The sequence below is a fragment of the Thamnophis elegans genome, chromosome Z, assembly GCF_009769535.1.
Source record: "Thamnophis elegans isolate rThaEle1 chromosome Z, rThaEle1.pri, whole genome shotgun sequence".
Taxonomy (NCBI): Eukaryota; Metazoa; Chordata; class Lepidosauria; order Squamata; family Colubridae; genus Thamnophis; species Thamnophis elegans.
In genome coordinates this window covers 133,334,617-133,359,545 of record NC_045558.1, presented here as the reverse complement: position 1 = coordinate 133,359,545, position 24,929 = coordinate 133,334,617, and the positions used below count along the sequence as shown (strand labels likewise).

Below are 24,929 nucleotides of genomic sequence, written 5' to 3'. Positions count from 1 at the left end.
TGCTTGGGAATGCACGGATTTGCCCTCCGCGATTATGTCATCGCGGTAGGGTCGCGTTTTTCCTTAGCGCTTAGAACGGCGCGAATTAGTCTTCACACTTATGTCTCCGCGGATAAGGGCTTCGCGGATTTGTGGTGGAACCGAGATGAATAGGTGTGGCAGACAACTGTTCATCTTCCGGACGGATGGACTTGTTAGCCTGCGGTGAGAGAGAAACTTTTTGCCAGGGCTGCTGACGCTCCTTATAAAGGAATCTTGGAGTTAACTTGGGGAGCTGGGTCAGAACAAGCACTTCGAATCAGTTGAAGCTCCCCATGGATCTTCACAGGTAGCCCCCGGGGAACATGCGTGGCAGTAGTCAATCCACAGTTCCTCACCTCGTCCAGCGTTCCCCGCAAGGGTGAAAGGATTTCCAGTTGGCTTTCCAGCATGGTCACCTTCTGAGTCTTCTCCTTGAGGTTGGCATTCAGATCATCCAGCTGAGCCAGCAAGGCTGTGCTGGCTGACCTCAAGGAATCTTGGCTCTGGTGTAGACAAGAAGAGAAGAAAGGGTGTGTGGGGGGGCTCATAAGAGCTGGTCTCTAGGACAGCCTAGGAGATTCTTTCTTAGATCTACTGCCCCCAAAAATAATGATTGAGAAAGATCTTTGCTGGAGGTGAACCTCCTTCTAGAAGAGAGCAGGATTATAAATTAAAGAGGACACGAAGGACTGATTTTCTTCTGTACATCTAAAGGTAAAGGTTCCACTTGCACATATGTGCTAGTCGGTCCCAACTCTAAGGGGCGTTGCTCATCTCTGTTTCAAAGCCGAAGAGCCAGCGCTGTCCAAAGACGTCTCCGTGGTCATGTGGCTGGCATATCTAGACACCGAAGGTGCATGGAATGCAGTTACCTTCCCACCAAAGGTGGTCCCTATTTTTCTACTTGCATTTTTTACATTCTTTCGAATTGCTAGGTTGGCAGAAGCTGGGACAAGTAATGGGAGCTCACTCTGTTATGAGTGAGGGATCCAAACCGCTGAACTGCCGACCTTTCTGATCGACAAACTCAGCTCTTAGCCACTGAGCCACCATGTCTGTACATCTCCCAGTGTCAAATCCAGCATTTCTTACAAGAATCCTGTTGCTATGAAAGGGTGGATGTGTGTATGTGTGTGTGTTTGTGTGAGTGTGAGTGAGTGAGTGGTGGGTTGCAGGCGGTACGCCCCAGTACGGGTTTACCAGAGCCTGCCTGGAGCACCGGATACCGTTCCGGTACGATGCTCCAGAGGGTCCACCCACCCGCCCAAGCTCCTTACCTGTCTTTAAAGTCTTCGGGGGTTTTGCACATGCACACTGCGCATACAGCATCTTTACGACGCTCTGCTGAGCAGCTGTAGCCTCGCGGAGGCTCCCAGAGGCGTCGCTGGGCAGTAAGACGCATGCACACATGTTGCACGACCGTGCGTGCACACGACCCACATCCATGTGAACGATTCTGGGCCCATTCCAACCGTACTGGTTGGAAGGGGATCCGGAACCCACCACTGGTCTCTCTCTCTCTCTCTCTCTCTCTCTTTCTCTCTCTCTCTTTCTGTGTCGCTGTCTCTTTCTCTGTCTCTCTCTGTCTTTCTGTCTCTCTCTCTCTCTTTGTCTCTGCCTCTCTCTCTCTGTGTGTCTGTCTCTTTCTCTGTCTCTCTCTGTCTTTCTGACTCTGTCTCTCTCTGTGTCTCTGTCTCTCCCCCCCCCTCTTCTTCCTCATCATTCCCAGAAATACAGGCTGTTGAATATCCGTGTGATGCCCAACAGCACTTAACTTTCAAACAGAAGTCCAAAAGGTGACCACTTGTTTTACAGAATGTAGAAACAGGAACATTCCTAACCTTGGAAAATGTGCAATAAAAAAAAAATGGATGGATAGATTAAGAATTAACAAAAGGTGGACTTGTAGGAGCTCAGCACAAAGGACGGGGATCAGAATGTTTAAGAAAGGAAAAGAGAATTTGTAAGAAAAACTCTTTTCAAGTTTAGCAGAGAACACGGTGAAGACAGTGGCAGGAAGTCCACAAGGGACGCTAAAGAGCAGCTTCCTCACCCTTTCTAAACACATTTTCAGAGGTTCCACAGTTCTGTTCCAAAGTCCAATAGGTTAGAAAATATTCCATGAAAATACCAATAAGAAGAGAATATCGAAGCTCAGGGTTGATTTGTGGGGATCTCTGGTGCTCTCTAAGGGTGTTTGTTTTCTTCCAGATGCTTCATTACTCAACTAGGTAATATCACCCGTGTTGATTCTCAGAATATTCATGAACTGGAATAGGACGTGGTAACAGGTCAGCCATTGGGGACTGCCTGGAATAGGACATGGTAACAAGGTCAGCCAATGTATAGGCATGGCAACTGGGTCAGCCAATGGGAACTACCGTATTTTTCGGAGTATAAGACACACTGGAGTATAAGACATACCAAGATTTTGAAGAGGCAAATTAAAAAAAAAAGGTTTTGCACTCTGCAGACCTCCCAAAACCAGCCCATTTTTTCATGAAAACAAGCTTCTTCTTCTTCTTTTTTTAAAAAAAGAGGCATGAAAAGCCTTTAGGAGGCTTGTAGAGTGCTACTGGGGGATAGCCCCCCCCCCAAAAATGAGCAAAAAATGGCTCATTTTTTGCAAAAATGGGCCCATTTTTTTCTCAAAAAAGGGCATGTGTAGCCTTTAGGAGACTTATAGAGTGCTCCTGGGGGCTGGGGGGGGGGCAAAATTGAGGAAAAAAAACAGTCCATTTTTTTCTCATTTCTGCCCTCCCCAACCTCCAGGAGCACTCTGAAAGCCTCCTAAAGGCAATAGACGGCCATTTGGGTGAAGGAGGTGGGGTTTCAGGAGGCAGAAAATGCTGTATTCAGTGTATAAGACGCACACAGATTTTCAGCCTCTTTTTGAAGGAAAATGGTGCATCTTATATTCCAAAAAATATGGTATTTGGTGACTGAGAGCCATGCCAGAGGAGCCTGGGCGTGGCTTACCTATGTAGCTCTGAGTCTGCGCAAGAGAACTAATCTAGTCTGCTCTCTGAATTGAAACTGGAAACCAATCTCTCCTCTCTACCACTTTGGAAGAATTTGCTGTTGGTATTATACATTTACTCATGTGTTATTATGTATATAAAGTTAATGAATCCTGCTGAATCAGTTTATCTGTGTGGGCTGTCTCGATTTGATTTTTGCAACTAACTTTGACATTGATGTTACCTATAGCAATAGCAATATTACCTATTACCTATTACAATATTACATATTACCTATTACCTACCTAAGCTCATCACGGATGATGTTACCTAGTAGGGTAATGAAACATCTGCCAGAAAACAGCCAAGCTCAGAGAGAAGTGAGGACCCCCACTCTGCGAAGGCACCAGGACTTACCTCATGCAAGACAGTAATCTGAGCTTTGGAGATCACCAGCTCTGAATTCTTCTCCCATAACAGCTTCTGCAGCCGAATCAGCTCCACGTTCTTCTGGATGGCAGCTCTGTTGAGTGACAGGAACACGTTGCTATCGATCAGTGAGTTCTTCCTACCACGCAAATGCACAACCAGGCCCATCTGTACAAAATCAATACCTTTTTTTTTGGCGTATAAGCCGCACCCTCCCCCCAAAAGAGGGTGAAAATTTGGGTGCATCTTATACACTGAATGTTGCTGAAGCCCTGCACAACTGCCGGCTCCCACCCTTCTGTTTTAGAACTGTTCCAGGCTGCAGGTATCACCACAGCACATCACCGCCAATTACCACCTCCGCATGTCACATTTTCAGCCTCTGCACACTGTGTTTTAGATCCGTTCCAGGCTGCAAGGATTGCCACAGCCCATCGCTGCCTCTGTGTGTTACATTTTTTGCCTCGGTGTGTCACATTTTTGCCCTTGATGTGTTGCATTTTCGGCTTCCGCACACCTAATTTTTGGCCTCCATGCGTCACATTTTTGAGTGGTTCCAGCCAGCGGGGATTGGCGGCGGTTATAATGTGCTGAAGCTGACCAGGCTGTTTGCTATTTGCTGCAAGGACACTAGCCAGATAAATACCGATGGATGCTGGTAAGCAGAGGCAGAATTTTTTTTCTTGGGTTTTCTCCCCAAAAACTAATGCACGTCTTATACTCTGAAGCATCTTATACTCTAGAAAATATGGTAGCTTGAGAAAATATTTCTTACTGACCGGGTACTAAAACTCTGAGATAAAATAGTCTCAAGGAATGTCCTGCTAACCTACACCGGCCTGAAGGAATTTGATATTATACAGGTAATCCTCAACCTGATCACAATTGAAAGTTTCTTTTGCTAAGTGAGACAGATGCTAAATGAATTTCCCCCCGTTTTATGACCTTTCTTGCCACGGTTGTTAAGCGAATCACCACAGTTGTTAAGTTAGTCACGCGGTTGTGAAGTCAATCTGGCTTCCCCATTGACGTTGCTTGTCCAAAAGTTGGAAAAGGGGATTGCATGGCCCCGGGACGCTGCAATGCTCATAAGTGAATTCACGTGAATTTTGATCACGTGACCATGGAGATACTGCAGAGGTCGTAACTGGGAAAAAACGTTCATAAGTCATTTTTTTCAATGCCGTTGTAACGTTGAACGATTACTAAAGGAACCGTTATAAGTTGGATGCCTGTATTTCCTTGTCCCAATTTTAAAATATATATATAATGCTCCCAATTTTTAAATGGCTGCCTAGGTATTCAATTTCACTCCTCTAAAACCAAACACCAGAAACTACAACCGCATCCAACTTTGAAATTCTGCCTCAGTTGCATTTATCAATGAAAACAGAAGAAGAATCAAAAGCGCCATAGAAAACAAGGTTTGGGAAGATAATATACATGGAATATTAATCAGAATAATGGAATAATAGAATAGCAAATTAACAGAATATGAGTTATGAAGGAACCTTGGAGGTCTTCCAGCCCAGGGGTCACCAACCTTTTAGACCTCAGGGACCACTAAATTCATAATTTCAAATCCCACGGACCACTAATATGATCTGTCTAATGACTGGCTGGGTGGGGGTGGCTAGATGGTCGTGTGACTGGGTGGGGGTGGCCAAGTCGATGTCACTCACGTCGAGGGGTGCTTCGCTGGCCTCTACTTGCCCCTCCACTCCCAGCCATTCCTTGCCTGCCCGCCCGGGCTCCTTAGGGCCCCAATAGGAAGCAGTTGCTGGAGCTAAGCAACCATTACGAGAAAGAGTTGGCAAAACAGCTCAGTTTAAATTGGATCTGAGCGAGAAGGAGGCTCAGCAGAAGCACCTCACTGAGGACTACGAGCATAGGCTTTCCAAACAGAGGGAAGACCTGCAGGAGTGCAAGGCCTGCCAACGGTGCCTGGAGGCTCAGTGGGCTGAGATGGTCAGCCGGTTCCAGGCCATGATGCAGTCCCACTGAAACAAGGCCGTCTGGCTCTTCGCCACCAGCGGCACTTCCCTCCAGCCTTCGCCCAAAGCCCCACACCAGGAGGCCGAAGCAGACCCCGAGTCAGAATTTCTACCCCCCTCCGACCAGTTGGCGGGTTACAGCCGGTACACCCCGGTACGGGCGTACCGGTGCCTGCTGGGAGTACCAGGTACCGTTCCGCTACGGTGTTCTGGAGGGCCCGCCTGCCCGGCCGCCCACTCTCCTTACCTGTATTTGACCTAACCAGGCCATTTGCTCACGTGCACGGAGCATACGGCACACGCGCAACGCTCCACCGAGCAGCTGGAGCGTTGTGGGCGGTGGGTGCGCATGCGCACGCTGCGCCTGTGCACTTGTGGACGTCCAGCCCCGTTGCAGCGTACTGGTTGCAATGTGATCCGGAACCCACCACTGCCTCCGACCCACACAAAAAGACCCTGAAGGGGGAGGCTCTCTACAGCAACACAAACGTTCATTGCACGTATCCTTCCCAGGGGCTGTAGTTTGAGGACCCCTGATTTAGTGCAATGTAAAAAATGCAAATAAATTTTGGCGTGGATCACCAGTTGGTGACCACAGTTCTAGCCCAACCTTGCTGCTTAGGCAGGAAACCCCATAACATTTGACAACCTCTGGAAGCAAGTCGTTCCACTGATTAATTATTTTAAGTATTATAGGTGCAAACAATCCTAGATCAAATCCATTGAGGGAGATAGAGAACCGAGCTTTACCGGTATTCCTGCATGTTTAGATAGCTTTTCTGAGTGTGAATGTATTCCAGATCAATTTCTTTATCAGGTGTGAAACTCAGCAATTCATTTTCCTTGTCTAACTCAGCCAGCACAAGACTGTGGGTCCTGAAATAAGAATCAAGGCAGAAATAAAAATTGGTTTTTCATGTATTAATAGGAAGGAGAGAAGAAAACAAGAGAGGTTTCTCTAATGCAGGGTGCTGTTTTAAAGATTGATCTTTTTTTTCTTGCGGGCTAACAATATTTTTTAAAAAGAAAATTAATTATTAATTATTATTTTTATAACTCAAGGTAGAGAAGGTACCTAATATTCCTTCCTTTCTTATTTTCCCCAGAATAACAGTTCTATAAAGTGACCAGAGTTCAGAGAAAGTGATTGGCCCAAAGTCATCCAGGAGCCTTTCATACTTAAGATGTGACTAGAACTCACCATCTCCTGGTGATTGGTCCAAAGTTAACCAGTCAACTTTCATGCCTAAGATGGGACTAGAACTTACAATCTCCTGATGATTGGCTCAAAGACACCCAGTTAACTTTGATGCCAAAAGCGGGACTAGAACTCATTGTCATCTGGTAATTGGATTAAAGTCACTAATAATTGTGCTTAAAACAAGACTAGAAATCACAGTCACCCGGTGATTGGCTCAGAATCGGCTTTTATACTTAAGGTGGGACTAGAACTCACAGCTTTTCGGTTTCTGCCTGGGATCTTTCCAGAACGTCATCAGCATATCTGGGAGAGATTGGCCTGACTGTCATTCTTGATATCTGCATCTCTGTCACCCCCAAAAAAAGAAACAAAGAGAAAAGGATGGAATGACCGCCATGTTCTTGAATCTCTATAGACTTCCCATCATTCAACAAAGACATCGTGTTGGAAGAAATATCCATCTGGTTCAGTTCCAAGCAAGCAAGAAAGGCACTGGAGACAAAATGGAAACTGGAGGCTGATTGGAAAGTGGGTCCATTTATTGATGAAGCAGAACAACCAACCACATGTGATTTTAGAGACAGCTGACCACATGAAGTTGAGAGTGGGGGGTATTTATATACCTTCTCTTCGGTTTGCACTTGAGCTTCCTGTTCCTGTGCAAGAGCATGTATTATATTGGCTGTCGTCAGACTCCCATGCAGGGATGGGATTCAGCCGGTTCAGACCAGTTCGGGTGAACCGGTAGCTCCAACAATCAGCTGGGAGCAAATGGTTCGCTCCAACGAGCAGGTTGTCCCACTCACCTGCCCCGGCACTTTACTTATCCATATCTTCTCAGATGATTCGCGCAGCAGAGCTGATTGCCGCACCTCAGCTGTGTTACCCCCCAGAAGTAACGTGGAAGGTGAATTTTACTAAAACTGCATGCGCGCAAAACACACGATCACCAAACTGGTTCTTAAACCAGCAGGATCCCACCACTGCTCCCATGATACCGTGTACAAATTCTAGGAGTTTGTCTGAGCTACGTTTGTTTGAAGTTTGGGCTGATGCAATGAAGGGCTTGTTGGGCAATTCCTATTGTGGCTGAGGGCTAGTCCTACCTTTGTTGAGGGTATTTGCTATGAATAGACCTAGCTATCTGTCAGGCCTGCAGCCATATTCCTCTTGGATCGTTGGCCTGCCCCACTTTCTATTATTCTACTATGCTTTTTCTGTTGTGGGAAAATGGGAAGGAGGATTGTACGGAGTTAGATGCTATGTAGCCAAAACAAAATTCCTTCTAGAAAACCAAGGTCATCCTTTGTCTCTGCACCTCTGCACCACTGTTCCCTCTAAGCTGCGCGGCCGCGCACGTGGCAACAAAACACCGCACAGCAGTTTCCAACTGCCGCGCAGTGGTTTTTGTGAGACGCCTTCCACCATAATAGGAGAGGAGAGCCAGCCTGGTGACAGCAATCAGTTCTAGGTCCACAAGGCAGAAAGTAAGTAGCTCAGAAAAGGGGTGTGGGGGTTGGTAGAAGGCATGCGACGGGCTCCCAGCAGCGGCTGCTCAGATTTGCCAGAGAGGGAGGGAGGGAGAGAGAGAGAGAGAGAGAGAGTATCCCTCCTTCCTTCAGCCCAACACTCTCTCTGGCATCCTGGCCAGATGAGAGGGACTGCAGAGGGTCTCCTAGAGTCTAGGGCAGCGAGTCATTCGATGGGAAAGTTGCCTCTTGGAAAGAATGACCCGGAGTCCGAACGGAGAAGCAAAGAGGCAGGAGAGATGAAGCAGGAGAGATGAAGTGGGAGCCAATCCGGGTCATTCCTTTCAAGAGGCAACTTTCCCATCGAATGACTCGCTGCCCTAGACATGAAAGACCCTCTGCAGTCCCTCTCGTCTGGCCTGGATGCCAGCGAGAGTGTTGGGCTGAAGGAAGGAGGGATACTCTCTCTCTCTCTCTCTCTCTCTCCCTCCCTCCCTCCCTCTCTCTCTCTCTCTCTCTCTCTCTCTCGAGAGAGAGAGTTAGTTGGTGGGCAGACTTAGCACTTTGTTAAGTTTGTTTCTCTGTGTGTTGTGCATATATACATGCATATATATACGTGCATATGTACATGTCTCCATGGGTGCAATTGTGCAAGCATTTTTTTTCATCTTTAAAAGAATTTTTGGATTTCTCCTCACCAAACCTTTAAGACTGAAAGAGTTAGAGTTGAAATATAGAGATTGTCAATTGCCATACTGTTAGATTGGTAGGCAATTATGGACTCTCTTGATTATATCCCCCTTAGAAAGAATATGCTACTGTATGGTTGAGAAAAAGACCAAACTTCATTCCATGGAAACCAAACAAAGTTCATATGGGGGGTTTCTTTCTACGATGGGCTTCTTGGGTCAACAGTGAATATCAGTTATCAAAAATGTAGGTAGAATATTAAGCAGGCAATAGGAAATTACAAAAAGGGAAGCCAACTTTCTGAATTCTGTTTCTTTGGCTTAGTGACTTATAAATAGTAGACTAATGTTCTGAAAACGTGACCTAAATTTCTATATATTTTAAATAGCTGTAAAGCTATGCTGAAAAAGTTGTTCTCAAGGTATTGTGATAAATTCAATAAAAAGAAGGAAATTCTTGATGAACTTAAGGAGGAATGAGAGTATTGGATAGTAAATGGACAAATAAAATTACCAATCAAAGAGAATATTTGCACCTCAGGGTTGAAATGAGATGTTCTCTCTTCCTCTTTCCTCTTCCTCTCTTCTCTCTCTGTCTCTCTCATCCTCTTTCTCTTTGTCTCTCTTCTCTTTCTCTCTTTCTTTCCCACTCTTCTTTCTCTCTCCTTCTCTGTCTCTTTCTGTCTCTCGCCCCTCTTTTTTCTTCCTCTCTTCCTCTCTCCTACTCTTTTATCACTTTCTCTCTACCACCCAACCTGTCCCCATACTTATCTTCGACTGATCATGTTTGGAATAATTTACCTTCTTTTCTAAATAGGCGCAGTTCCATTACTGGATGCCTCGCTCACTCAAACACACACAAACACACTCACACACACACTCATGCACAAAAACATTTTTCTCCATTCCAATTCAGATCCTATAAATCAGTTGCTCTGTGAAACATCTGTGAAAAAAATTCAGGTGCTCAGACATGAAAATGTGCTGCTCAAACACTATACTTTTCCGCACACACTGAAAAAAAATTAGAGGGAACATTGCTCTGTACCTGACCGGAACTGGATGGGTGGAAGTGCCAGCATGGCAGTGGAAGATTGGACGATGTGATGGGCTTGTGGGTGTGGGGGCAAGATCTTGAACTTTCAAATGGGTGGGGAAAACCGGGAAGCTTTCAGTTTTGGGTTTTCCCAGATGTGCCAACAAGGCTCTCTTAATAAATTGGAACTTTGAGCAATACTTTGCCTTGGACTCTTTTTGGATGCTATTTGGAATCCTGACACTATATCTTTATCTCTGAAACCTGCTGTGGGCTATTACGGAAGATGAGGGCTGCTTTCCAAGAGCACGTTTCTCCATTTCTCATCCAGGGAAATATAATATTTTGCCTTTTCTTAAAATATTTCATTCTTCTAGGAGAGGGGTGGATACTCACTTTCTACAATAGCATCCATAAAAAGTCCACTTGACAACTTCCAAGGACCATCTGATGCTGTTATTCAACCTAGAACCTTCCTAGCGATGGACACATCAAGCTCTCCAACCTTCTTACCTTTGTGTGTCTTCTTGGGCCCTTGTCTGGGAGAGGTATGCGGCCGACGAACGCCCGTGTTGACTTTGGCTGCGATGTGGCCATAGGGACAGTGATGGCTGCAGCCCTGCAGTTGTAGCTGCTGCTTGTAGAAGAGCAGGTGGCTCCTCAAACGCTGGTTGAGACGTTCCAGATCCCAAACCCGTCCCTGCATCTCTTCCAGGCCCTCTTCCAAGTCCAGGTTCCGCACCGGGTTTTGAATGAAACTTCCGGGTCTCCTGTTCCGGCTTTCCTGTGCTCTATCATGACTCAGTTTTGAGAGTTTGGTGCCCATCCTGGAGGAGCAAGGAAAGAACATCCAATCTTGGCCTTCCCAGGGAATGTGGTTGTTGTAGGAGGACCTTTACAGATCGACAGACTTGGAAGAAGAGGTGGGTTGCTACCTGCTTGCACCGGTTTGGGCGAACCAGTAGTGGAAATTACAACTGGGACACCAAACCAATAGGGACAGCAGGCTTGCCCTGCCTCCGAACTGGTTTCCCGGTCACCGTGGCATATATTTTTGACAAGTTTAATGTTCTGCGTATACGCAGACCTATTTACAGGCAACTGTGCATGCGTGGGAAGTGCGCACCGAACTGGCAGTAATGCTGGCAGAAACCCACCTCTGGTTGGAATGGACCTTGTACGTCATCAAGTCCAAACCCCCTCAAGCAGGAGATTCTACACCATTTATAACAAATGGCGATCCAATCTCTTCCTGAAAGCTTCCAGTGATGAAGCTTCCACAACTTCTGAAGGCAACTTCTGTTCCATTGGTCAATTGTTCTCAAGGTCAGAAAGTTTCTCCTTATTTCTAGGTTGAATCTCTCCTTGGTCAGTTTCCAACCATTATTCCTTGTCTGACCTTCAGGTGCTTTGGAAAATAGCTTGACCCCTTCCTCTCTTATAACAGCCTCCCAAATGTTGGAAGACTGCTATCATGTCTCCCTTGGTCTTTCTCTTCACTACACTATGCCCTGTTCCTGCAACCGGTCATCATATTTTTATTTTGAACTGTCTATTGTGGACCTCACCTCATTCCTAGGAGGTCCGCAAAGGGGCGTGTATAAGTGCACCAGCATGCTTAATGTCCCTGTCCTACTGTCCCCATCTATTTGTATTCATGTCTCTCGTTTATATCCATGTTTATATTTATACCTGCTATCTTGTACATGTTTGATAAACCAATAACAAATAAGATAAAATAAAATAAAATAAAATTGATAGAATAAATAAAATAGAATAGAATAAATAGAATAAAATAAAATAATAAATAAAATAAAATAAAATAGATAGAATAAATAAAATAAAATAGAATAAATAAAATAATAAAATAAAATAAAATAATAATAAAATAAAATAATAAAATAAAATAAAATAACAGAATAGATAGAATAAATAAAATGAAATAGAATAAATAGAATAAAATAATAAAATAACTAAAATAAAGTAATAAAATAGAATAGAACAGAACAGAATAGAATAAATAAAATAATAAATAAAATAAATAAATAATAAATAAAATAAATAAAATAAATAAAATAAATAAAATAAATAAAATAAATAAAATAAATAAAATAAATAAAATAAATAAATAAAATAAAATAAAATAAAATAAATAAATAAAATAAATAAAATAAATAAATAAAATAAATAAAATAAATAAAATAAATAAAATAAATAAAATAAATAAAATAAATAAAATAAATAAAATAAATAAAATAAATAAATAAAATAAAACAAAATAAAACAAAATAAAACAAAACAAAATAAAATAAAATAATAACAGAATAGAACAGAATAGAATAGAATACATAGAATAAATAAAATAAAATAGAATAGAATAAATAGAATAAAATAAAATAAAAATATTAAATGTTTTGGTCTCCTTGTTCTTCCTAAAGCAGAAATCTTGTTTGGATTTCTGCTTTAGGAACTCAACTGTTACCATTGTTTAAGGTTGTAATGGGTGATAAAAGCCAAAAAAGTCCCAAAGATGCTTTTTCTAGAGGCAACTGGACTGTCTGGTTCCAGAAAATCCAGTTGCCTCTTGAAAAAACACCTTTTGGGACAACCATGACCTGGATGAATGAGAATCCCACATGGAGAAAAGCTAAAGAAAAATTGTGTAGGAAAAGATAGAAGAACTGAGTAACCTTGAACAGATGAAAATAACCGAATGACCGAGTTGGAGGGGGGGGGGAATGGACTTTGGAGGTCTTCTAGACCTATACTTCTTCTAGTCCAACACCTAAACCATTTCATACAAATGGTTCTGCAACCTCTTCTTAAAAAACCCTAATGATGGCGCATTCACAATATCTGGAGGCAAGTCATTACACTGACGAATTGTTCTGTGAGGTAATTTCTAGGTTGCTTCTCTCCTCAGTTAGTTTCCATCCATTGCTTCTTGTCCTACCCTCGGGTGCTGCTGACCCCCCTCTTTTTTGTGGCGGCCTCTAAATATTGGAAGACTGCTATCATGTCACACTAAGTCAGGGGTGGGTTCCTGCCACTTCTAGCCTCTTCTATAGAAGAGGTTCCACAAATCTACAGTGCCGTTTAGAACCAGTTCCAACTCCCTCCCCCCGCCCGTCCGCACATCATCAAGATGAAGAGCGAGAGGAAGAATTCTGGGAGTTGAAGTCCACAAGTCTTAAAGCTGTCAAGTTTGAACACCCCTGGGGTTTTTTTTCTAAAGGATTAGAGGTCCAAGGGTCTTGTAACTTGACAGCTTTAAGACTTGCGTGCTTCAATGCCAGAGTTCCTGAGCCAACATGACTGGAGGAGGAATTCTGGGAGTTGAAGTCCACAACTCTTAAAGCTTTCAAGTTTGAACACCCCTGGGTTTTTTTTCCTAAAGGGTTAGGGGTGCAAGGGTCTTGTAACTTGACAGCTTTAAGACTTGCGTGCTTCAATGCCAACATTCTGAGCCAACATTTTGGTTGCTAAGCAAGAGCTTTGTTAAGTGAGTTTCACCACATTTTACAAGTTGGCTACGCTCACCCAGTCACATGGCTGGCAAGCAGGGCCGGATTTTCCTATAGGCTAACTAGGCTTCAGCCTAGGGCCTCAAGATCAAGTGGGGCCTACATTCAAATTGTTAGCAAAATTAAAATTACACTATTCTAAAAACAGTGAACACTAAAACACTGAACCGAAAATAAGGAGAAATTCTACGCATATGACTAATAAACAAACATTAAAATGTATTGGTTAAGATCGTTACAGCGCCGTGGCAGTTGGGGAGCCTGCCCACGTTCCCGGCACCGGCGGTCGAGCGAGAGGCGCGGCCGCTCCCAGTAGCCGCCCCGTCGACGTGGAGCCCACCAGCGGCCAGGCAGGTGAGGGCGAGGGGGCCGAGCCGGGCAGCTGAGCGCAGCAGGGGAGGCGGCTGGCCTCGCTGCCTTTGCCGCAGAGCAGAGCTGCCCTCCGTTGGGAGGCCAGCTATATATATTGATATATATTGATATATATCACAGTAATGATGTATTTTATTGTCTCTCATGCAATTTACAAACTTAAAAATGGGAGGTGAAAGAGCCTCATAAATGGAATAGCCTAGGGCAGTGTTTTTCAACCACTGTGCCGCGGCACACTAGTGTGCCGTGACATAGTGTAAGGTGTGCCATGGGAAAATTACTTTATATATAGTCAATATAGGCACAGAGTTAAAATTTTGTAACATTTTCTAATGGTGGTGTGCCTCGTGATTTTTTTCATGAAAAAAGTGTGCCTTCGCACAAAAAGGTTGAAAAACACTGGCCTAGGGCCTCTTTTCATCTAAATCTGGCACTGCTGGCAAGCCACTCCCACCCGATCACATGGCCGGCAAGCCACTCCCACAAATCAGGCCACAGCTACAGAAGAGGTTCTAAAAAAATTTGAAACCCACTAATGCGCCCAAATCCTTCTTTTCATTAGACTAGACATGCTCAAATATTGCCCAGTGAAATTATTGTGATGTGTTTTATGTATCACTCTAAAGGTGAGCTTCATGTTTCTCATCATCAAAATATGTCTTTAAATAATCAGAGGACTGAACACCTGCCACCTTTAATTAGTTGTTAGCTTCCTTTTTTATATTATAATATATAAAATATTATAAAATAATGAATTATTTGTAAAATAATAAATTTTATTTGTACATTTTTCTTCAACATACACGAGTGCTTAATAAACAGTGTATTGTCTGGGTGAATTTACCTATATATAATATCAATAATAATAACAATACTTATTTCTATATAGTAGCATTCTTCCAGCTTCTAATTTCTACCTCTACTGTCTAAGTCTGTGATGGCAGACGTACCTATGGCACGTGTGCCACAGGTGGCATGTAGAGCCCTTGCTGAGGGCACGCCAACCGTTGCACCACCCCAGCTTCACCGCGATGCGCATGCGCCTCCCACCAGCCAGCTGGTCTTTGGGTCTCTGTTGCGCATACGTGGGGGGTGGGATGCTTCAATGTGTCAGGCCTGCAGTTATATCCCTTTTAGGATCTTTGGCCTGCCACACTCTCGCTTATTTCATTATGCTGTTTCATTAGTGTAGTAGTTGTGAGGGAGGAATAGAAAGGAGTAGAACTGTGGATGTGTTGTTGTCATTCTTTTCTAGAAGCCCAAGGTCATCTTTTGTCTCCGCACCTCTGCACCTGACCGGAACCAGATGGGTGGAGATGCCAGCGTGGAAGAAGAAGATTGGACCATGTGATGGATTTGTGGGTATGGGGACAAGATCATGAAGTTTCAACTGGGTGGGAATCCTAGGTAACTTGGGATTCCACAGATGTGCTAAGATGTCTGACTTATTAAATTGGAACTTTAAGGATAGATCTGCCTTGGACTCTGATTTAATTCTGCATGATATTTGGAACGCTGACAGCTATATAGTTTCTTAATTATTTTTTATTCCGTTCCCATAAGTATCTTATCCAACTCTGAACACCCCTTGAATGAGGTGGGAGTAGAAATGGATTTCCAGAGGAAAAAATTCCAGACTACAGGAACCAAGAGCAACACTCCGGTGATCCTGAGGACACAGATAAACCTCCAAGTCCAAGACACTCTAAAAGGATGCAAATGATCAGCTGTCTACAAGGAATATAAATCCTTCCATTCCCCACCATCCAGGCACAGCTGAAGAAGCTTCTTGGATGAGAAGCGATACTGTCAGGCCTGCAGCCGGTTCCTTTTAGTATCTTTGGCCTGCCACACTAATATTCTTTTCTACTATGCTGTTTCATTAGTGGGGAATTGGGAGGGGGAATAGTAAGGAGTAGAATGTATTGTTGTCAAAAATAAAATTCCTTTCTAGAAACCAAGGTCAACTTTTGTTCTCGACACCTCTGAGCCTGACCGGAACTGGATGGGTGGAACTGCCAGTGTGGCAGTGGAAGATTGGACCATGTGATGGACTTATGGGTGTGGGGGCAAGATCATGAACTTTCAACTGGGTGGGGAAACCCAGGAAGCTTTCAGATTCGGGTTTCCACAGATGTGCCAACATGTCCCTCTTAATAAATTGGAACTTTGAGGAATACATTGTCTTGGACTCTGATTTAATTTTGGATGATATTTGGAACGCTGACATCTTTATAGAAAAAAAAAAACAAAGTCCAGTTGCTTCCTGAAAAAAGCACCTTTGGGACCATAAGCGAATTAATGACCATACCATCAATGGTTGTACCTTAATCTATCAGAAAGATCCCCAGGGTTTTATCCAATGGATAAACACGTTTAATAAATTTGCACGTTACCCCCAGTACCTTTTGATCTTGTTCTCTTGCTTTTGAGTGAGCTCTTTGAGCACCAAATGCTCATCACGAAGCCGTAAAAAATTGTCAGCCAACTCTGCCCGGCTCACTCGGTTGATCTGGTGACGAGTCTTTGCTAACAAGCTTGACCCTGGACGAGGAAAGACGAGAAGGCAATAATTACATCTGGACTGGAAACCAAGGGGAAGAAATGTAAAATTAGGGAGTATCTGGCATTTCCTCCTTAGCTCACACAGAAACAAATTGGATTGCTTCTTGATTTCTCCAAGTATATAAATTTCTATTCTTGTTTCTCACGGGATTTCTCACGGAACTCTGGTTGCATGAGATGCAGCCACCCATGGAGTCTGCCAGTGGATCAAGAATGTTGGCTTTTATTTAAGAACCCTTCGTTGCCCACCTTTCATTTGGCTTTTCAGCCTTTCAGGTTTGGCAGGGATAAGAGCTGAAGGAGACACACCTAGAGAAAGAAGATGTGAAGAGAGAAACTTGAGTGAATGAAATATTACCATATAAGGATATCTGTCTGTCTGTCTGTCTGTCTATCTATCTATCTATCTATCTATCTATCTATCTATCTATCTATCTATCATCTATCCATCCATCCATCCATCCATCCATCCATCCATCCATCTATCTATTATCTATTTATATCATTTATCTCTCATCTGTCTCTGTCTCTCTCTGTCTCTCTCTGTTTCTCTCTGTCTTTCTCTGTCTCTCTGTCTCTATCTCTCTGACTTTCTCTCTCTCTCTTTCTCTCTGTCTCTCTCTGTCTCTGTCTTTCTCTGTCTTTCTCTCTCTCTGTCTCTCTTTCTCTCTGTCTCTCTCTGTCTCTCTCTCTGTCTGTCTGTCTCTCTCTCTCTCTCTGTTTCTCTTTGTCTCTCTCTGACTTTCTCTTTCTCTATCTCTGTCCCTCTACACACAAACACACACACACAGACACACACCATCATTTAGCTCTCATGTGCCCCTCTGTTTATCTCTATCTATCTCAGGGGTGGGTTGCTGCTGGCGTTGCTACTGATTTGCTTCGTGTGCGCATGCGCAGTTGATAGTAAATTGTTCTGTGCATGCGCAGAACATGAAAAAATTACTAAAAACCATGCCAGCAATGGCAGCGGCGACCAATGAACCAGTTCGGGGGCGTGGCCAGCCTGGGTCGCTACCAGAATATTTTTTTATTATAATATCATCTGTTATTCCAGCATTGTGCATATGTAATCCTGGCTGCTGACTTCCTGGGAGGAGCCTACTGGTGAAGGCAGCAAAAAATCAGCTGCCTCCGAATTCCTGGCTACGTACCTGTTTAGAGGATCTTCCATCTGACGTCTTATCAGGTTTTCTTATCCTTCAGGCAAGAGGGAAAGAAGAAACTGTTTTGCTGGCAAATGCTCTTCGATTTTTGCAGCTTTTGTGCTTGCAAGGAAAGGGGGGCTAGCCCAAGGCAGAACGGCTGTCCGTGCTGGGAACTTCAAACTGCCTTGTGCAGGACAAAGTAGGTCTCTCCCACTCTGCTCTAAGTTTTGTTTGATTTAATCTTATCACGAGCTGAATCCGTTTACTGCGAGGACAATAATTGCTTATCAACATTTTAGCTTCTTCTCTTTTTCTCCTCCGAAAAATTATTTACTCAGAGGCTTTTAAAATGGCGCCGAGCAGGCTGGTTTCTCCGGTAATAACGAACACTTTTTGCTAATTCTCACAAGACTTCAAAAGAATTCAAAACAAAAGAGATAGCTTATCATATGTTTTGGTTTCACAATAGAAGAATTTTACTCCTTCATTAACTTTGCTTATTTGGAAGTTAAATGGTGACGAATCTGTTGAACGGTCTTGTTACAATGTTTACTCACTGAAACTTTTGCCAAGCCTTAAACTTCAAAATAAAAGCCTCTTTACTTAAAGCTGCATATTTAGGCAATAGAGTTTTATTAACTGCAGGCAGACAAATTTTGAAATGGCCTCAAAACCAAATATTAACTTGAAGTCGTCACCCTCCACTTCCAGGGGCACATCCTCAGTGCCTGGCACAAAGCTGCAGCCTCCGCTTCCTACGCCCCCTGCTGGGGATGTGTTAACGAAAGAATTTTTTCTGAGTAATCTAAGCGAGGCTCTTAATGCACAGACAATTAAAATGGAAGATAAATTTAGAGATAATAGAGAGGAGGGAAAAGAGGAAATAAAAGAAATGAAAGAAGAAATTAAAAGTGAAATTAAAAGTGAAATAAAAGGACTTAAACAGGAGTTGTATGAGAAATTTGAGGCTAAGGTTGATAAAATTAGAGATGACATGCTGAGTCTTGTAACTGTATTAACAGAACATATTTCTGGAGTGGAAGATACTCTAGAGGTTCTTAATGATGCCAATGCTAACTTGACATTGAAAACAGAGGTGGTGGAACAAAAAGTGGAAAAAGCTGAAAAAGAAATTATTATGATACAGTACCGACAAATGGAGTTCGCATTAAGAGTAAGGGGGCTGCGTGAGGAGAAACAGGAGAACCTGAAACAGATCCTATTGGAAGCTTTTGACCGCCTGATGGGAAGACCAGGGACCAACCAAGGCTGGCAAATTGACAAAGCTTACCGCGTTAACTCCTGGCTGGCAAAGCAGAAGCAGCTTCCTCGAGACATCGTTATATATTTTACTACAAGAGAGTTCAGAAATATGGTACTGCAAGCGTCTTATAACACTAAGCTTCAAATTGGCGGTGAAGACCTGGCTGTTTTGAAAGAGATACCACCTCAAATGTTAAGAGCCAGAAGAGACTACGCTTTTTTGGTCGAAGAACTCAGAAATCGTCAGATACAGTATAGATGGGATGCACCATTCGGCATCATATTTACATTTGATAAGCAAAGGTACCGCCTCAACTCTGTATGGAAAGCCCGAGATTTTTATTATAATATATTGAAGGCCGGACACCCTGCACCATCTGGACCTAGAGAAAGACCACAAGAAGGACAGGATAGACAGCAAACTATACAACCACCAGACAAGATGGAGCATCTCTCTTCTCTAGAAGTGCAAGGTGCTATGGAACCAAGACCTAGCCGCATGACTACTAGACGTATGGAGAAACAAGCTAAGAAGCAACAGCATCAACAATCATCGGCCATCGATCAAGGAACTACAACAACAAATCTGGAAGCAGTGGGAGGAGCTAGACCTAAGGTTAAACAGGCCGTGCAGGAAGCTCTAAAAATGCTTCAACCAACCAAAGATGACAACTAAGATTTTAACATGGAATGTCAACGGACTGAACTCTCCACAGAAGAGGAAGAAAATATTTCATTATCTTAAACAGTTTAAGAACGATGTAATTTGTTTGCAAGAAACTCATATCAAGTCAACTGATCAAAAATATTTGATCAACTCAAAACTTGGTCAACATTTTGCAGCTTCTGCTATGGAAAAGAAGAATGGTATAGTTGTATACTTAAGAAAAGATATGAAAGCTGAATTAATAGAAGCAGATCCCTTCGGAAGATATATTGCTTTAGACTTAATCTTAGAAGGGAAAAAGACATTACTTTTGGGAATTTATGCTCCCAATCAACAGCAAGATAGATTCTATAGAAATCTTCATGCTAAATTAGTACAGTGGGACTATAGTTCCTGTATACTATTGGGTGACTGGAATGGAGTGATAGACACTAAGAGAGATAAGAAGATTTCCCGCCTAAATACCAAGATGCGAGCAAAGTTACCCAAATCTTTCTTTGACATTATGGATGATTTCGAATTGAGAGATATCTGGCGAGAAAGAAATGCAGAGGAATATGACTTCACTTTCTTCTCGGACAGGCATCAATCCCTTTCAAGGATTGATTTTATTCTAACCACTAATGATTTGCTTTCTAGGGTCAAGAAAACAAAGATTGCAGCTAGAGTCCTTTCGGACCATAACCCAGTTTGGATGGAGTTGGGAAGGGTAGTGCAGGCAAGAAGGTTTTGGAGACTGAATGAAAATTTATTTAGATATGAAAACTATATTAATGATTGTAAAAAATTACTATCTGAATATTTTGTTTTGAATATGAATAAGGGTACATCTATGGAATTTGTATGGGATGCAAGCAAAGCGTATATGAGAGGAGTTTTGATGAATATAAATAAAACACATAGAAATAAGCAAGGGTTAAAACGAACAGAACTGGAAGAGGAAATTAAGAGAAAAGAGCTGGAGTTAACAAGGAAACCAGACGATACAAAGGTTAAGGAAGCTATTAACATATTAAAATCTCAATTCGACATGTTAATCTCTGACCAGGTAGCTACTAATTTATTATATGCAAAACACAATACTTTTTGTAATGCAAACAAACCTGGCAGATGGTTAGCTTATCAGATTAGGAAAAAAAGGAAAACTCGAAATATATCTAAACTGATTTACAGAGGGAAGGAGGTGTTCCAACAGGAAGAGATTCAAAAGGCTTTCTGGGAATTTTTTACAGAACTGTATAAAGGGGATAAAATTAATGGTTTAGACATAGACAAATATTTAGACAAGGAGAAAATACCTTCAGTTAGAGAAGAACACAGGCAAAAATTGAATCAACCAATAACCTCGGGGGAAATCCTGCAGGTAATTAAGCAATTAAAGCCAGGGAAAGCACCAGGTACAGATGGCTTGACAGCGGTTTACTACAAAAACTTACAGTTAGAAATGGTAGAACCTCTTAGAGAATTATTTAATATGATTCAAACGGAAGGTAAAGTCCCTCCATCTTGGAAGACAGCGTTTATATCTTTGATACCCAAAGAAGATCAAGATACTACTCAACCCAAAAATTATAGACCCATTTCATTACTGAATGTAGATTATAAAATTTTTACTAAAATATTAGCAAATAGGTTAATGTTGGTCATTCAACAATTGATACATACGGACCAAACAGGTTTTATACAAGGGAGACAGATGAAAAGTAATGTTAGATTAATTATTAATGCATTAGAATATTTGGGAAAGAACAACCAGATCCCTGCTGCGTTTATATTTTTGGATGCTGAGAAGGCCTTTGATCGAGTCAATTGGCAATTTCTGTTGAAGATACTGCAAAAAATGCAGATAGGAGATAATTTTTTACAGTCAATTAAAGCAATATACCAACAGCAAACAGCACAAATCATAGTCAATGGAAGTCTGACAGACTCTTTTCAAATTGGAAAAGGTACAAGACAGGGCTGTCCTTTGTCCCCATTATTGTTTATTATAACTTTGGAAGTATTGTTGAATAAAATACGGGGCTTGGATGGTTTAAAAGGGATCAAGATTAGGCAGCAAGAATATAGAGTCCGCGCTTTTGCGGATGATTTGGTCATAATATTGGAACAACCGCAGGAATCCAGTATGGTTTTAATGAATATGATTAATCAATATGGTCAAGTGTCGGGCTTTAAAATAAATTTAGGAAAAACGAAAATATTAGCTATAAATATGAATATTAAACAAAAGGAAGAATTAGGAGTGATGCTAGGATGTGAGGTAGTTAAAAAAGTCAAATATCTTGGAGTTAACATTTTAACTTCAAATGGGAAATTATATAAGCATAATTATGAACCACTTTGGTATAGCATACAGACAGAGATGAAAAAATGGGAGAAATTGCACTTATCTTTGCTGGGTAGGATAGCGGCAGTGAAAATGAACATTTTACCAAAATTTTTATTTCTCTTCCAAATGTTACCTATACTTAAAAAAGATGCGAACCTTTTAGAATGGCAGAAGGGTATCAACAAATTTGTGTGGGCAGGAAAGAAGCCGAGGGTAAAGATGAAAATAATGCAAGATGTACGTGAGAGAGGAGGATTGAAACTACCTAATTTAAAACTATATTATGATGCAGTGGCATTATCTGTAATTAGTGATTGGATTCATTTAACTAATGATAGAATATTGAACATTGAGGGACACGATCTGGTATTTGGTTGGCATGCTTACCTGTTATTCAACAAAAAATTGGATAAGACCTTTAAAAGTCATATTTTAAGAAATGCTTTATTGCGGGTCTGGAAGAAATATCAATATAAATTAAATGACAAGATACCCATGTGGGCAATTCCTAGACACGCAATTGAAAATATGAATACAGCACAAAAACAGGACAGAATTACTTACAGACAGCTTCTTACCTCGGAAAGGGGGGTATTACAATTAAAATGTTTAGAGGTATTAAAAGAGGAGAAGGTAGTTCAAACATGGTTCCAGTATGGGCAATTACAGGCTAAGTGGAAAATAGATCAAAAAATTGGTTTTATTCAAGTTGAGGATAATCTGTTTAAACAAATAAGAGATCAAAGCTTAATGCATATAAAGAGGATATATAATGTATTAATACAGATGGATTCGGAAACAGAATTAGTTAAAGATTGTATGATAAAATGGGCTCAAAATATTGAGGAACCAATAATGTTGGATACATGGGAAAGAATCTGGGTAAGAAATGTGAAATTTACACAAGCTCAAAATCTGAGAGAAAATTTTTACAAGATGTTCTATAGATGGCATTTAGATCCTAAAAAGTTGGCTTCTATGTATCCGAATGTACAGCCTAAATGTTGGAGGTGTGGTTCTCTCGATGCTACATATTATCATATATGGTGGACCTGCCAAAAGGTTAAGGCATTTTGGATAAAAATATGGTGGGTCATGCAAAATGTTTTTAAAAGAAGGATAAAGTTTAGTCCTCAGTTATTTTTACTAGGTATATGTACTGATTTTACAGTGGTAGAGACCAATTTGACTCTGCACCTGATAACTGCAGCAAGACTGTTGGTGGCGCAATATTGGAAGAAGGAAGACTTGCCTACAATCCAAGAATGGACATTGAAAGTAACAAACTTAGCTGAAATGGCTAAAATATCGGCATATCTCAAAGATCATTCAAATGAGAGATATAAACGAGACTGGAAAAAATGGATTGACTATATACAAAATAAATACGGGACTAAGAAATTCCAGTTAGCCTATGCTTAAGATCAGAAATGATTTAAACTGTTAAAAGTCAGTTCAGTAAGAAGAAGCTAAGGTCAATCTAGAATGTCATTAATTTCTTTATTTCTTTTTTCTCAATAGATTTTAGACTGTGTTAGTTAAAAATCCATACCGTGTACGGGTTCTGGGAAGTCGGGGGGGGGGAAGGAGGAGGGGGGGGTGGGGGGGTGGAGGGAGGGAGGGATACACACAACAAAAAAAAAATTGTACTTCAATCATCATCATTGTATCAGCACTGTGACTGCTTGTGAAATATCTATACACTTTGCAGACATTTGGTTTGTAAAGCCTATTGTTTGTATAAGGCAGAAGAATGAAAAATGTTTTTTCAGGTAATCCTGGCTGCTGTTAGGATATGTAAAACCAAATTTCAGTTTCAGTTTCAGTTTCTTGGTATTTGTATGCCGCCCACTCCCAGAGGACTCTAAGCGGCTTACAGAAACGAGGGACTTAAAAATTAAAAATAGAAGTAAATCATTTTAAAATTGCACAACAGGCCCTCCCCCGGAGGGTCGCCAGCCGACATTGACCCGCCGATGGTACCCGGAGGAGGCCCAATCTGTGTGATCTAATCGGTCTTTGGGAGGTAAATGGCAGGAGGCGGTCTCTCAGGTAGCCAGATCCTAAACCATGTAGGGCAAATATGTGTTACCCTTTTTGTAGTTTCCTGGAAGCATGCCCAACCAAAATGTCTCAGGTTTCAAATCTGTGTGTTGTTTTGTCATAGTGTCCAGCCATGTGTGTATTTCCTTCCAGTATTTTTGTCCTTTGGGGCATGTCCAGCACATATGGTGGTATGGCCCTGGTGCCTGAGTACATTTCCAACATTAAACAGATCTCTTTTCATACGTATTCGCTAATCTTGCAAGGCTAACCTTGAAGGGCTGCTAGTATGGAGGGTTTCTGATCCATCTCTTGCACAGTCAGGTTTCCGGCAATTTCACCCAGCAAAACCGACATGGCTTGGGACAGGTGAGAAGTGTCTGCAGTAAAGACAAAACAGCAAAGAGGCTAAAGTACAAGCAAACATACATTAGCCCAACAGGAACATCTCCATGAGAAACGGAATGAACTTGGAAATTTGTATTTACTCCCAGGGCTCCCTTTGGAGGATTGTTTATTCCATAGCATTCAGACTTATATACCGCTTTACGGTGATTTACAGCCCTCTCTAAGCGGTTTACAGAGTCAGTCTCTTGCCCCCAACAATCTGGCTCCTCATTTTACCCACTTTGGAAGGATGGAAGGCTGAGTCAACCTTGAGCCTGGTGGGATTTGAATTGCCAAATTGCAGGGAGCTGGCAGTCAGCAGAAGTAGCCTGCAGTAGTGCACTTTAACCACTGTGCCACAGTGGCTCATAGTGTTCACGTATCACAGGGCGTATCTATAGGGCATCTATAATACCAAAACAACTAGACAGTTTTTTTTCCCTCTTGCCATCACTCTGCTGAACATGGCGGGTGTGGCATGGGACTCATGTCAGGGTCATCTGGGGTAATCAAGTGATAATGATAATCCCTGAGACCCCCTCTCATTATAACCTTCCTTCCTTCCTTCCTTCCTTCCTTCCTTCCTTCCTTCCTTCCTTCCTTCTCTTCTTTTTCTTCCCCTCTTCCTTCTCCTTTCTTCTTCCTTCCCTTCTATCCTTATTTTTTCCTTCCTTGCTCTCTTCCCATCTTCCCTTCTTTTTCTTGGTCTTTCCTCTTTCCCTTTCTCCTTTCCTGTCCCTTCTTGGATGCTCAAATGCAAAAGGGGAAACATTTGACCATTTGTTCTGTTTTTAATTTGTTTTGATGACCCTCTGCCAGAAAAACGGAG

At 42.1% G+C, this 24,929-nt stretch overlaps 1 protein-coding gene across 1 annotated transcript in view; it reads right to left on the bottom strand.

The window, feature by feature from the left end:
- The window catches only part of RPGRIP1 (RPGR interacting protein 1), a 61,338-nt gene extending 37,268 nt beyond the window's left edge, over positions 1-24,070 (bottom strand). The window contains exons 1-7 of the mRNA XM_032236501.1: positions 23,986-24,070; positions 16,101-16,239; positions 10,313-10,626; positions 6,861-6,951; positions 6,155-6,280; positions 3,399-3,549; positions 378-524 (exon numbers count right to left, since the gene is read on the bottom strand). Of these exons, the coding sequence (XP_032092392.1) occupies positions 378-524; positions 3,399-3,549; positions 6,155-6,280; positions 6,861-6,951; positions 10,313-10,626; positions 16,101-16,239; positions 23,986-24,070 (1,053 nt within the window). The remainder of the gene's footprint in view (positions 1-377; positions 525-3,398; positions 3,550-6,154; positions 6,281-6,860; positions 6,952-10,312; positions 10,627-16,100; positions 16,240-23,985) is intronic.
- Between the last annotated feature and the right edge of the window lie 859 nt (positions 24,071-24,929).